This window comes from Sorex araneus, chromosome 3 (assembly GCF_027595985.1).
Source record: "Sorex araneus isolate mSorAra2 chromosome 3, mSorAra2.pri, whole genome shotgun sequence".
Lineage (NCBI taxonomy): Eukaryota > Metazoa > Chordata > Mammalia > Eulipotyphla > Soricidae > Sorex > Sorex araneus.
In genome coordinates this window covers 39,202,638-39,215,784 of record NC_073304.1, presented here as the reverse complement: position 1 = coordinate 39,215,784, position 13,147 = coordinate 39,202,638, and the positions used below count along the sequence as shown (strand labels likewise).

General features: G+C 37.4%; 1 protein-coding gene across 1 annotated transcript in view; it reads left to right on the top strand.

Annotated features, from left to right (window-relative positions):
* MNAT1 (MNAT1 component of CDK activating kinase) overlaps window positions 1-10,392 on the top strand; it is a 199,286-nt gene extending 188,894 nt beyond the window's left edge. Inside the window, exon 8 of the mRNA XM_004612381.3 lies at window positions 9,942-10,392. Coding sequence (XP_004612438.1) covers window positions 9,942-10,062 — 121 coding nt within the window. The 3' untranslated portion in view covers window positions 10,063-10,392. The remainder of the gene's footprint in view (window positions 1-9,941) is intronic.
* The last annotated feature ends 2,755 nt before the right edge of the window (window positions 10,393-13,147 follow it).

The window sequence follows — 13,147 nt, the reverse complement described above, 5'->3', positions numbered from 1 at the left end:
ATAATTGAGGGCCAGAGTGATAGTACAGTGGGTAAAGTATTTGCCTTGAACACAACCAACCAGGGTTTAGTCGCCAGTATCCCATGTGGTCCCCTGAGCCCTGCCAGGAGTGAGACCTGAGCACAGAACCAGGAGTAAGCCCTGAGCACTGTGGCTTACCTAGACCATGAGAAAACCTGGAGATTTGTCACATTTCAGTGTATGTGTGTGGGTGTGCCCCGTCCCCCCCCCCCCCCCCCGCTCCGCTCTCCCCCCACATACACTCCAAAAAAGAAAGAAAATACAAACATTTTAATAGTCATTTAATACATGTATTATCCCTCTTATAATGACATAGTATATGTGTATTACTTATAGTATGTTAATATAATCATACATTACATAGTGTAGCATTGTCGTCCTGTTGTTCATCAATTTGCTCAAGTGGGCACCAGTAACGGCTCCATCGTGAGACTTGTTACTGTTTTTGACATATCGAATACTCCACAGGTAGTTTGCCAGGCTCTGCCGTGTGGGCGGGATACTCTCAGTAGCTTGCCAGGCTCTCCAAGAGGGACAGCGGAATCGAACCTGGGTGGCCGTGTGCAAGGCAAACGCCCTATCCGCTGTGCTAAAGACTATGTAATGTATGTTGGACATAGATTATATAGTCTTTCTTAATTTGTTTTTGGGGCACACCTGGCTGTGCTCAGAGTTTATTCCTGGCTTTGTGCTCATGCATTGCTCCTGGTGGTGTTGGAGGACAATAGGCTGGGAATTAAACTCAGGTTTGTCACATACAAGGCAAGCACCCTACCTTCTGTACTATCTCCTACCAGCTGTAGTTTTGCTTTGTTGCTGTTCCTTCTGTTTTGTCTTCCGGTCTTTCTCAGCTCGGGTACTCTGGGACCCTGTGATGTTAGGATCAAACTTGGTGTTCCAGCATGCAAAGCATGTACTCCAGCCCCACTTTTTAAAAAAAAAAATTATTTTTTTAATTGAGTATCTGTGAGCTAGACCATTACAAAGCTGTTCATGATTGGGTTTTAGTCCTACAGTGATCCAACAACCATCCGTTTATCAGTATGTATTTCACACCACCACTGTCCTGTTTTCCTCCCACCATCCCTCCTGTTCTTCCTGCAGCCTGCCTGTATGGCAGACTGTTTCTTCTTTCTCCCTCTCCTTTTATGCATTATCGTTTGCAATATAAGTACTAAGAGGTCATTGTGTTTTCTCAGGGCGTTCAGTATCTTTATCAGGAAGGTAAGGCTAAAGTAGCTTTTTGAACTGGGTGGCAGTTTTGGGGTTTGGATGTGACTGCTGAGGTTTCCAGAATTACACGGAAGTGGGGGGAAGGTAGCCCATCCTGGCTCTGATAAAACCTGGAAATTTCAATCACAAAACCTGCATAACCGAATTTGTAGCAGATTATATCTCTGTGAAGTCCTTCCTAAAAAGGTGCAGTCTGGCTGGAGGCATGGTGGCGATTTTGGATTGTGGAAGCCAGCGACTGCCAGAGACTCTGCTTGGTGGACACCAGACTGACTCACCCTCCTCCTGTTTACCATGATCTGTTCAGCCTGCATGGGTCCGAGATTAACTATGACTTTGGATCTCTTTTGAGCTTTATGGGTCTCTGGAGCAGTGCTGATAGAAGAACTTACATAGTGGTGCTGGAGTTGGTGCATGAGGGGTGACTGCTGGTACTTCCAGGAGTAGGGAAGTAGGGGGATGTAGCCCATCCCGACTCTGAGAATACCTGCAGATTTCAGTCACAAAACCTGTATACCTGAATTTTCAGTGGATTACATCTCAGTGAGATTCATCCTGAGACAGTGGAGTTCAGCCAGGGGCATAGTGGCGATTTTGGATTGTGGAAGCAAGTGGCTGCTGGGGCAGACACCAGGCAGACCTGCCCACCTTCCCACTTCGAATTACCCTTGTTCAGCCTTTCCTGGGTTCAAGATTAACTGCTACTTTTGATCTCTTTTGAGATTTATTTATGGGTCTCTGGAAGCTGATAAATGAGCTTGGATAGCTGAGCCAGAAGTGGTTTGTGGTTGTGACTCTCACATGTGTAACTTTTGGCTGTCTTCATTTCTTGGGAAACTTGGTCCTGAGTTGTTGGGGTTCATCCAGAGGCACAGTGGCAATTGGGGGTATCAGAAAGCCTGAAAGCACCATCAGGCTGCTGATGCATTTGCCCTGTAAAAGTGACCTGCTGGTGGCATGTCACCCCCATGCTCCAGCCCTTTAAAACATCTCTTCTTGGCCTTCTCTGTCACTGGTAAGCCGTTTTCTGATTTCCAGAAAGACTTTTCATTCTTCTCAGTTACTGATGTACAGCTGACAGCTGATCTGCTATTCACTCCACTGTCATCTTCATCCACAGCTTTTTAACTTGTGGTGTTGATTCTTCGTATTTCCTGTACTTTTATTTAATCATGTTGTCATGACTTTTTTTTTTTAGATTGATATTGTAATGAAATATCCTTTTTAGTTCGGTACTTGCTTCGGATATCGATGTGATAAAAAAGATGATTGTTTAGCAAGTAGATCATTATCTTCTATTAGAAAGTTAAAATACTGGGAAATATGTACACTTCCAAATAGAGGAAAGGTACAGATAAAATTCAATGAGAATCCAGATGAAGAAGTGATTTTACTTGACGTCAGAGGAGGTAGCATCTAGAGATTTTTAAGTTCTTCATTCTTACAGAAATTGTAAGAGTAATATAATAAAACTATTATTCTGTTACACAGAACTAACAAACTTTATTTTTGAAAGTCCAAAGTCGATATACCACTTCCTTCTGAAAACAACACCAACGATAAAATCCTTAGAAAAAACATACATACATTTATTTTTTTTTTCTTCTCCCACTCCCCTCATTTTAGATTGTTGAACTCAGACTTCAGTTTTTATTTGCCTTGGTATTATTGGTATTTTTGTTACTAGTTGATGTTTGTGAACAGTTTCTCTGTTATGGGCCATGCCATCTTTGCTGCTTTTACTCTGCATTTTGTGGTCTAATTTTCTTCTTTTTTTTTTCGTGTGTGTGTGTGTGTGTGTGTGTGTGTGTGTGTGTGTGTGTGTGTGTGTGTGTTTCCTTGTTTTGAGGCAAAACCCCACAGTGCTCAGAGCTTTCTCCTGACTCAGTGGTCAGGGATCACTCCTGACAGATCTGGGTGACCAAAACCAGTGCTGAGGATTGAACTCGGGGTCAGCTCATGCAAGGAATGTGCCTTAATGGATGTATTATATTTCTAACCCATTAAATGTCCTCTTTCTGAAACATCTTCAGTGCTTATTTCTCAGTCTTTTTCTTTTAAGCTCCTTAATTCTGTAACTTTTTCTCACATGGATCTAAGTTGCTATTTTTTTTTCCCATCCCTGCATTTTGTACTTTACTTCTGTATTGGTTTTTATTTTTTCTGAACTTATTCATGTTAATTTTTCTTTTTATCCACATGCAACCACAAAGCCTCAAGTTTTTCATTTATAGTTATCGTTACTGTAAGGTCCATAAGAACGTGGAATCTTCATTTCATTCTTTATTGCTTTAATATCTGGCATGTGGTACACACTCAGCTTTTTATTTTGTTTTGTTTTTCAGGAAAGCTGCATACACATTTACCTTCTCTTGGGAAAAGTTACTCATTCTGACTGTATAAAAATGTAATAAAACTTGTATTTTTAAAAAGGCTAATTGTCAGCATGGAATTCACAGTTGTTAAAAAATCACATCAAGCAAAACAGAATTGGTGATTAGTTTTGGGGCAAGTGCAGTTCATTGTAAGGGCCCTGTGGTGCCTTGGATTATTCAGGTCACCTTGGTTGTATTTGGGGGTACCTTGAGCTACACCTGACAGTATTCTGGGGACCATATAGTACCAGTGTCAAGGCATGCATCTTAATCCTTGTACAATCTCTTTGTTCCCTGGACCCTAGACTATTTTTAGGATCTTCCCTTAAGAAATTCAGAATCTTGGGCTGGAGAGATAGCACAGCTGGTAGGGCGTTTGCCTTGCACGCGGCCGACCCGGGTTCGGGTCCCAGCATCCCATATGGTCCCCTGAGCACAGCCAGGGGTGGTTCCTGAGTGCAGAGCCAGGAGTAACCCCTGTGCATCGCCAGGTGTGACCCAAAAAGCAAAAAAAAAAAAAAAAAAAAAGAAATTCAGAATCTAAGTTACTTAATTGTATGTCTGTACAAGTGGCCCTTGTTCTTCTCTGTGATATATAAAATCTGTATCTGGGATGTGACTCAGTTGTAGACCATTTAAATTGCATATGTGAGACCCTAGGTTCAATCATTGGTACCACAAATCAAACAAAGCAAATAAAATTTATGTACAATTTGTTATTCTTAGATTTTGTATGAGCCATAGTATCCTATTTTTATTCTGAAAAAGTTATAGGAATGTGTACAATAATGTTTTAAGAATCAATAAAAACATTCATATCACTTTCCTACTTAATCTTATGTAAAAATAAAAGAATAGCACTAAAAATGAACCAAATATTTAATCAATTAATTTTCAGAGAAAACTTTTCCGATTCCAGAAGTAGAGTTCAGATTTATCAAAATCATTTATCTATTGGCTACAGTTTCTTATCTCCTTTTATAAATAGCCAAATTTCTCTAGTAGCCCTGATTCATGAATATTCCTCTTTTTGTCTATATTATGTAAATGGATTCTATCCTTAAAAGTCCATCAGTTGAGATATAAGCCTCAAAGACCTAAAATACTTTGTGTGTTCTTTTGATAGCAATAATTGGCTACAATTCATTTAGTCATAATGCAGAAAGATTATCTGAGCAGTCTGTATTCAAATTGCTTAACATTAGGTCATTGCATGGCTTTAAATTTCCAAAGCATAGTTTTTGTATTATGAGGGTCTTTAGATCTCGAACAGTTTATTTATTCATATCCCAAGGGTTTTAGTATAAATATGAAATAAGGAATCAGAGAGTTAGCACTGGGCTTAAGATTCTGGGTTTGATTTTGGCACTGCATAAGGTAACTCAAGCACTGCCAGGAGTGATTCCTGAACACAGAACTAGGAGTAAGCCCAGAGCATTGCTGGGTGTGGCCCCAAAACTAAACAATAAAAAGAGAAATTACCTTTAACACATTGACCTGTGCCTTATACTGAAATGTGATTTAATTCAGACTTGCAATGCTATTGTAAACATGTTAATTATTTGCTCATTCAAGCTGTGTTATCATTTGCTGGCTAGATGGGAAAGTGAAGAGTGCTTTTACTATTATTTTGGGATAGATTATTTTGGATGTGGAAGTTTGCTGTGTTTTTGGTTGTGTTTATGAGACCATGTGTTTTTACATCAAAATTACCCTCAGAAATTTGGGTAGTAGTCTAAATTACAGTGCTTTCCCCATTTACCTTACGTTATATTATCACTCATTCTCCTCTGTAGGCAGATTTTTTACATAGAAAAGAAAAAGAGACACTGTTCATTCTGACATTGTGATTAGTACCCATGAGGATTGACTTCAGGTTTTAGAATGTTTCCGCTTTTCAGTAATAATTAAGAATACCACTACTCTAATTGTTTTAAATCTCATTGAGATAGAGATTGTTAACATAAATATTTTATAGTGTTGATAGAATAAATTTATTATAAAAACTCTTGATCTTGACAATAGAGATCGGCTGGCTGATCTCTCTTAATGACATTTAAATTTGATTTTTGTTGGCTGGGAGCAGAACTGTATAGAGCTGGTCAGTTTAATGTGTGATGATTTAAACACAAATCTTAAATAATGTGCTGCTCAATTGTGGAGCACATGCCCTTCCATGTATGAGGCTGAGGCTTTAATCCCACTATGGGAAGAAAATAGCAGGTGACCATGCTGTAAAAAGGAAGTCTTAGTCTCTAGACTAAGTTTTGTAGTTTGAAAGAGTCCATATTTATGGCTCTTTGGAGTTATTCAGGGTCAGAGTTTAAAAAAATTTTTTTTTAATTTTTAAAACATTTTTTAAACTCCCTGTATATAGTATGGTAATTCGAAGTGAAGGAAACTAATACGAACTTCATAATTTCATTTCAATTTAACTTTTCAGTGGCTTTGATTATCTGGAGCCAAAATGATTCAAGGTTTATCACAAGCAGGTTATAACTGGAGGGGAAAGAGTTCTGCCTCTTGGTCTTGAGTGACATCCCCTTGCCCTCTGCCCCAAGCAAAGAACTGAAAAAGCATTGTTTCATAGTACAGAAATGGGCTGAGTAGGAGACTTCAGCCAGATGTCAAATAGGACTTTTAAAGGAAGGGAAATAGTATAAAGAGGAACTTGCTTGTGTTAAATGGGGGTGGGGGGGGGCGGGAGGGGCTAGGAGGGGGGGGAGAATCTAGTGTAAATTAGACCACTTTCTAAACATAAAAGAAAAAGCTTCTAAATGTAAAAAAAGAAAATGACTGTGTAGAAAATCAGAGTTCAGAGACAAAATTTAATCAAAGTTTTAAAATATTTAATTCTTCCTTATTCTCAGATTTCTTTTCTCCTTCCTTCATAGAAAATTTTGATGGATTATGGCAAGGAAGGAGCTTTTAGACAAAGTATAAATTAGGGCATGTGATGTTTTTGTACAAGAATTATTTAGACATGCTTTTGAAAATATACTTTTGTAAGAGCTTTATTAAGAAAATAATCAAAGGTAGGATTTTAATATCTTAATTTTGTCTGCTTTCAGCAGAAATAAGGTATAGGTATCAAAATAAGCAAACCCTCTTATTTCTTTTCTGATTTCTTCTTATAAGATTAATAGGTATTTGAATAAACCCTTGAAAACCAGAAATACTGTCCTGAGATTGACTAAAGTGAGCAATTATCTTCAGTTTCCAAAATATAGTTGAGCTTGACATTTGGAAATATCTGGCCAAAACTTCTTACTCTATTGTGTAAAGGTACACATGAAGTTATATTGATCTCTGGCCAAAATTTGAGGAATCCTATCCAGTGATACAGTTGTCCTGGTCATAAAAAATTCAAACAACACAGATGTGGATTGATGTGAAAAATTAGACAGATCACTAAGTTCTTACTGTGTGGTTTCAGCCTGGCCTGTTCTGTAAAATACTTTGGTGTGCCACAGTAGTTTAAGGGTTTAAGAACATTAAGTTAAACTATGTAGAAATTAGAAGTTCCTCTAGATAACAAGAGCTTGTGCTGTTTAAAAATTGTTTTAGTATAATTTTACTGTTTTATCAATGATATACAATGCTATAGGTTTATAAAATTGAGATTGCAGTTGCACACCTTTGTATGTAAATTTCATCTTAATGGCTTTTTTAAAAATTGGACTTATTGTAGGTTGCCATGTTGAATATAGGTTGAACATTTTATCAGTAACTTTTTTGTACAACCAGAGGTCAAAAAAGCAGTTGTAAATAAGATCTCTTTAAAGAGTCTTAAAAATTAATGAAAATAATTGTTAGAAGGTTAATGCATTTTCTTCAATACTATGTAGAGAAATGCAATTGACCTGATTTCGGTAGTGAGAATCTACAGCTTAGCATTAACAACTCAAATTTGAAATATTTTCTCATTGCTCTGAGTTAGGACTGTTCAAGAAATGCTATTTCAAACACTAATTAATCATTTAAAATAAACTTTTTCACACACTTATGACATCAATAAGTATGACTGTTTATTACATTTACCTGTTTTAAAAAAAGTGAACTGTTTTATGTACTCTTTATGGAAACAGTGCGTAGTCATAAATTAGAAGATGCAACTGTTTTGGATATTTTACTGGTGGTCCTATGTTTTCCTAACAGCAATGCAGCTGTTTCACGTTTCTCAGTATAACATATAAAAATCTGAATGTATACTGCAAGTTTATGCGTTTTTTTGCCAAGCCAGAGTTGGTATGACTCAACTTTCCCAGAAGTAAGTTGTACTAAAATATGATGAATCAAAACAACTAGTTGCACAGTGGCTTGTATTACAACTCTGAGAAACAATTCTCATTTACAACAGTTGGCTCCTTAAACTTTACAGACATGGTTTTGCTGCTTAAATGTTGCCATGAGAGTACTGCCACTAGATCTAAGGCTGTTTTACTAGGGTCTGAGAAAAGGAAAAAAGTAATAAATTATCCAGTGTAGGGATGAAAACTTGCTAGATGCTTGTATTAGGAACGAAACAGTTCATTTCCAAGTTGCTTGTCAGAATCTTACTAATGAGTTGTGTGAGTTTCTCAGTTCCCAGTGAAATTGATTTTATGCCGTTTTTGTTTGATTTTTATATATTCTGAGGTAGCTTAACCCTGCATTCTCATGCATCAGAGTCTTAAAGTTGATTTGTTAAAGTGTCTTTGGAGATTAAAAAGCAGATACACTTACGGCTGTGTGAGAGTTTTAGTGAAACCCTGTTCTTAACCCCTTAGTATCTTCAATGTGGGTAGCCTTCAAAATGGTATGCATCCCATCAGGATAGACAAGATGGGATGTATGGAGAAAATACTAAATTTTTAATTAAAATGTACATAATATGCATTTGGGGAATGCATATTCAAATATTTTTCACTTATATAATATCACAAGTGCTTGGAGATAATTGCTAAATAAATAGATATTTCCTTCCACAGTCCCCTTGCATATTTGGCATAGAAGCAAAGGATTGCTTTAACACCTAGATTTGTGGCAAGGTGAATAAATTATAGTTTATTCCAGGAGCTTATGTGTATCTTACTTTGACCACTTTCTATTTGGTTTCTCATATAGCCATGTATATATATATATATTATTTTAAATCACATAAGCTTATTAAACATGGAAACTAATGAAAAACAGACTTGTTATTATGTTAGAAATAATAAGTTGCTCATGCATCATGACTTTGACACACAGGAAGTTTGAATGAATAAGTAGAAAGTTTCCAAGTTATTAAAATGTTCTGCTACCTGATTTATTCATTTGCTGTACCGTAATTCTAAAGTGGGTAAAACTCCTTGACTTCCTGAGTTTCAAAGAAACAAAGTGTTTTCTTCAACTGGACATTAAAGCAAGACTGGAAATATTTGTTTTCCTGCAGTGTTGGTCATGTTAACATGTTGCTACTCTCTTTAACTAGGATTGCTTGATTTTTAGACCTGTGTGTCTACCTTTGTCAAGGTAGAAAATTTTAATTACTAAATCATATGTATGGCCAAAGGAAAATGGTTCCCATTGCATATTCTTTTGAATTAAGACTTCATTTCAGAGATTTCTTGGACTTGTAATTTTCTAAGTTTCCTTTCCTCCAGGGAAGAAGACAATTTATTTTTGCAGTCTTGAAGTAATTTGAAGTTAGTACATTCAAAACATTTTTGTAAAATATTCAACATGTGTGTCAATGAGTTATAAGTAGTGTTACAGTATTGTATATCCATTTATTAAAAGATTTTTATGCCAGGAAAAAGAGCAGTTAGGCACCCAAACAACAGTCAGCAGAACACAGACTGACTTCTGGAATTTGGAATGGTGAACATGTTAATAGTACTATTTTTGAAACCTTTTTCAGAAAACTGTATTTGGCTCTTGATATAATTTGTTTTATACTTTGGCAATAATTTAGCAATCTGTGTACATTTGGCATATTTTTTTTTTTTTTTTTTTTTTTTTTTTTTTTTTTTTTTTTTGCTTTTTGGGTCACACCTGGCGATGCACAAGGGTCACTCCTGGCTCTGCACTCAGGAATTACCCCTGGCGGTGCTCAGGGGACCATATGGGATGCTGGGAATCGAACCCGGGTCGGCCGCGTGCAAGGCAAACGCCCTACCCGCTGTGCTATCACTCCAGCCCCCCTGGCATATTTTCTTTTGTAAAGTATGGACATTTCAATTTCAGAATCCCCCTTTAAATTTTGAATTAAAACAGTGTTTTTAAAAATAAAACTAAATTATATGTACTTTCTATGTCAATGCTACTACACTTTCTGTTTTGTTTTAGGTATTTAAACCACGTGAGAGCCGCCTCTCCCCAGGACCTTGCTGGAGGCTATACGTCCTCTCTTGCTTGTCGCAGAGCTCTGCAGGATGCGTTCAGTGGGCTTTTCTGGCAGCCCAGTTAACCTTTATGTCTCCTTTATGAGATTTGGACCTTGGAGCCGAACCAGCAAAAGTAAAGCCGACTTGTAAAATTATAGCCATATGCAGCTGTACAACAATGCTACTACAAGCAGCTGTGTTAAAATATTTATAAGGAAAAATTCAGAAGTAAGCTGAATATTATAGTGGACAACTATTTGTGGAAAAACTTATTTTTTACTTTCTCTGAAAAGGACTAAAGCTCTAAGCCTCATGTGGAAGATATGAATAAATCACATTAAGTCACTTAGTATTTAGGCTGACAGATTTGTAAAATCTTAAAAAAAAGAATAAAGCTAGACATTATATTAAGATTTGTGGGGTAGTTTGGTGTTTTTTCTTAGCATAGTGTTTTACTTGAATACATTTTAAAATGCCATTTTGAATACGACATTTAGTGCTAATAGCCAAGTCTGTTATTGCTTCTCATAAAATGCTCCATTTTTCCCCCTCCAAATGTCTTAATACTAGTACAACCTCTATCTGCAGATTGTAGCAAGTAAAAACCTATGGTAATGTCACTCTCGGTATTAAAGTGGACTTGGTGCCTGTTTTGAGTGGTGGAGACACACCTTCATCAAGGTGCTACAGTTCCCAGCTGTGTGCCACTTACCTAAACCAGAGCAGGGTATTACCTGCTTTAGTGTTTTAGTGACAGATTCAAAGAGGCGAGTTAATAAAATTTAAAATTTAAATGGCACCTTTAATAGCAAATATGAGCTCATTTTATGTAGAAACCTTGGAAACGGGAATGGATTCATTTTAAATAAGATTTCCCTATGTGTAAATTATAGACTCTGAGGTAGTTTTTGTAAAGCTTCCAAGGCTTTAAGTATGGCCAATATTTTGTATAAGGAATTTAAATGTGAATAGAATGGATATTTGTAGCATTTCAACCTTGTATGAACTATAGACCAATGGACATAGCATATTGTTTCACAAGGAAACTAAGGATTTTCCTATCAGATCTCCATGGCGAATCGTTGTATAACAGTATGTGTGGTTGGTTATATGTAACAGCTCCACCTTGATTAAAGACGTATTCCTAGTCATCTTTGAGAAAGCTAAAGCACTAAATAACTAAGTAGGCAAAGATCAGACATGTAAGTTTGTGAAAATTCAGGATTTAGAACACATCCTTTAAAAAAATAATCTAAGTCTGATCTTTCTGTATTCTACCAGTCTGCATCCTATTTCTCATAGTTAGCATTTTAAGTAAATCTGTGTAACTTTTCCGAGAATAGTGAAAACACTGGACTTATGGTTAAGATTTTGTGTGTTCAGCTGCTAAAGTTAAGTTATTCAGTCTTTGAAACAGAAATACTACTACTTGTTCACAGTGAATAAATTATAACCTATTCCAGGATAGAATGGTATATTTTAATGGAATGAGCCAATTAAAATTTCAAAGGATTTCAGAACTTATTTTGAGGCCACCCTTATTATCATGGAAATGCTTGTGTTTTATTGTTACACATGATTTGGCAAATATGTTCTGAAACTTTTGTATTTTTTATAAATATTTCACCATTATTGCCATTTTTTTGTTCAATAGGCCAGATTTAAAAGTTATTGTTAAAGGGAATGGAATAATATAAGTTATAAGTTCAGTAGTACTGTAGCACTGTAGCACTGTCGTTCTGTTGTTCATCAGTTTGCTCGAGTGGGCACCAGTAACGTCTCCATTGTGAGACTTGTTGTTACTGTTTTTGGCATATCGAATTTGTCACGGGTAGCTTGCCAGGCTCTGCTGTGCTCGTGGGATACTCTTGGCAGCTTGCCAGGCTCTCCAAGAGGGACAAAGGAATCAAACCTGGTTCGGCCTCGTGCAAGGCAAACGCCCTACCCGCTGTGCTATTGATTCAGTCCATAAGTTCAGTAAGTAATAGAAATATAAATTGATTGTTCCCCATATTTTTCCAGTAATTTATTCTTTCAGAGAGAAAAGGCTATAACAAATCTTCATGCTCTTTGTTTCTGTTTGTTGGGGGGCCATACCCAGTGATGCTCAGGGGTTATTTCTTTGCATTCAGTAATCACTCCTGGTGGTGCTTAGTGGACTGTGAGGTATGCTCAGGATCAAACCTGGGTCAGCTTTGTGTAAGGCAAGCGCCTTGCCCACTGTACTATCTCTCAGGACCAACAAGTCTTACATGAATTCAGATGTTTTAACATTTTACAACTCTAATGCAGACTAGCTAAGGACTCTGAGCTTTATCTGTGTGCACTCACTTTGCTTTTGGCTTTGTTTATTATCTAATCCTTAAAACAATCTTATTATTTATCCCATTTAGATGAAAAAACCGATGAGGCATATAGTGGTTAAGTAATTTGCCAATTCAAAGTAATGGAGTTGGGATTTGAACCAAAGTGTTAGAATTCTGGAGTCATGCACACAGATTATCAACTACTTTTAAACAAAAGTAGTTAAAACCAAGTAGTCAGTCAGCGGTCCTAAGAGTTCCAGAAAATTTTATAGTTCAAGTATTTGATTTGCCTATGGTATATAGATGATGGCAGAGAGTCTCTTGCCCGCGCGCCTGGCTGTCTTCCCTGGGGCCCCTCGGAGGGGATGGGCTCCAGCTTCCCTCCCCACCCTGAGTAGAGCTCCCGGCGGCCGAAGACATCCGGAACATAGCCACAGCCATGCTCAAGGCCCCTCTCCACACGTTCGGACAAGCCTCACGCATGAAGGTACCTGCAGAGGAATTCAGGTGTGTGTAATTCCATCAATGGCCAACATCCAGAGACTTAAAAGCAAGCTCCCAGAAGATATCTTATAACCTACTTCTCCCTCTGGGAGAAATTGGCAAGCTACTGAGAGTTTCCTGCCCACATGGGAGAGCCTCACAAGTGTCCCATGTGTATTTATATGCCAAAGGGAGTAACACACTGGGTCTCATTCCCCTGACCCTGAAAGAGCCTCCAATGCGGCATCGTTGGGAAGGCCGAGTAGAGAGAGGCTTCTAAAATCTCAGGGATAGGACGAATGAAGAGGTTTTGAGACCGCTCGAGAAATTCGACGACCAACGGGATGATGATGATGATGATGATGATATAGATGATAGT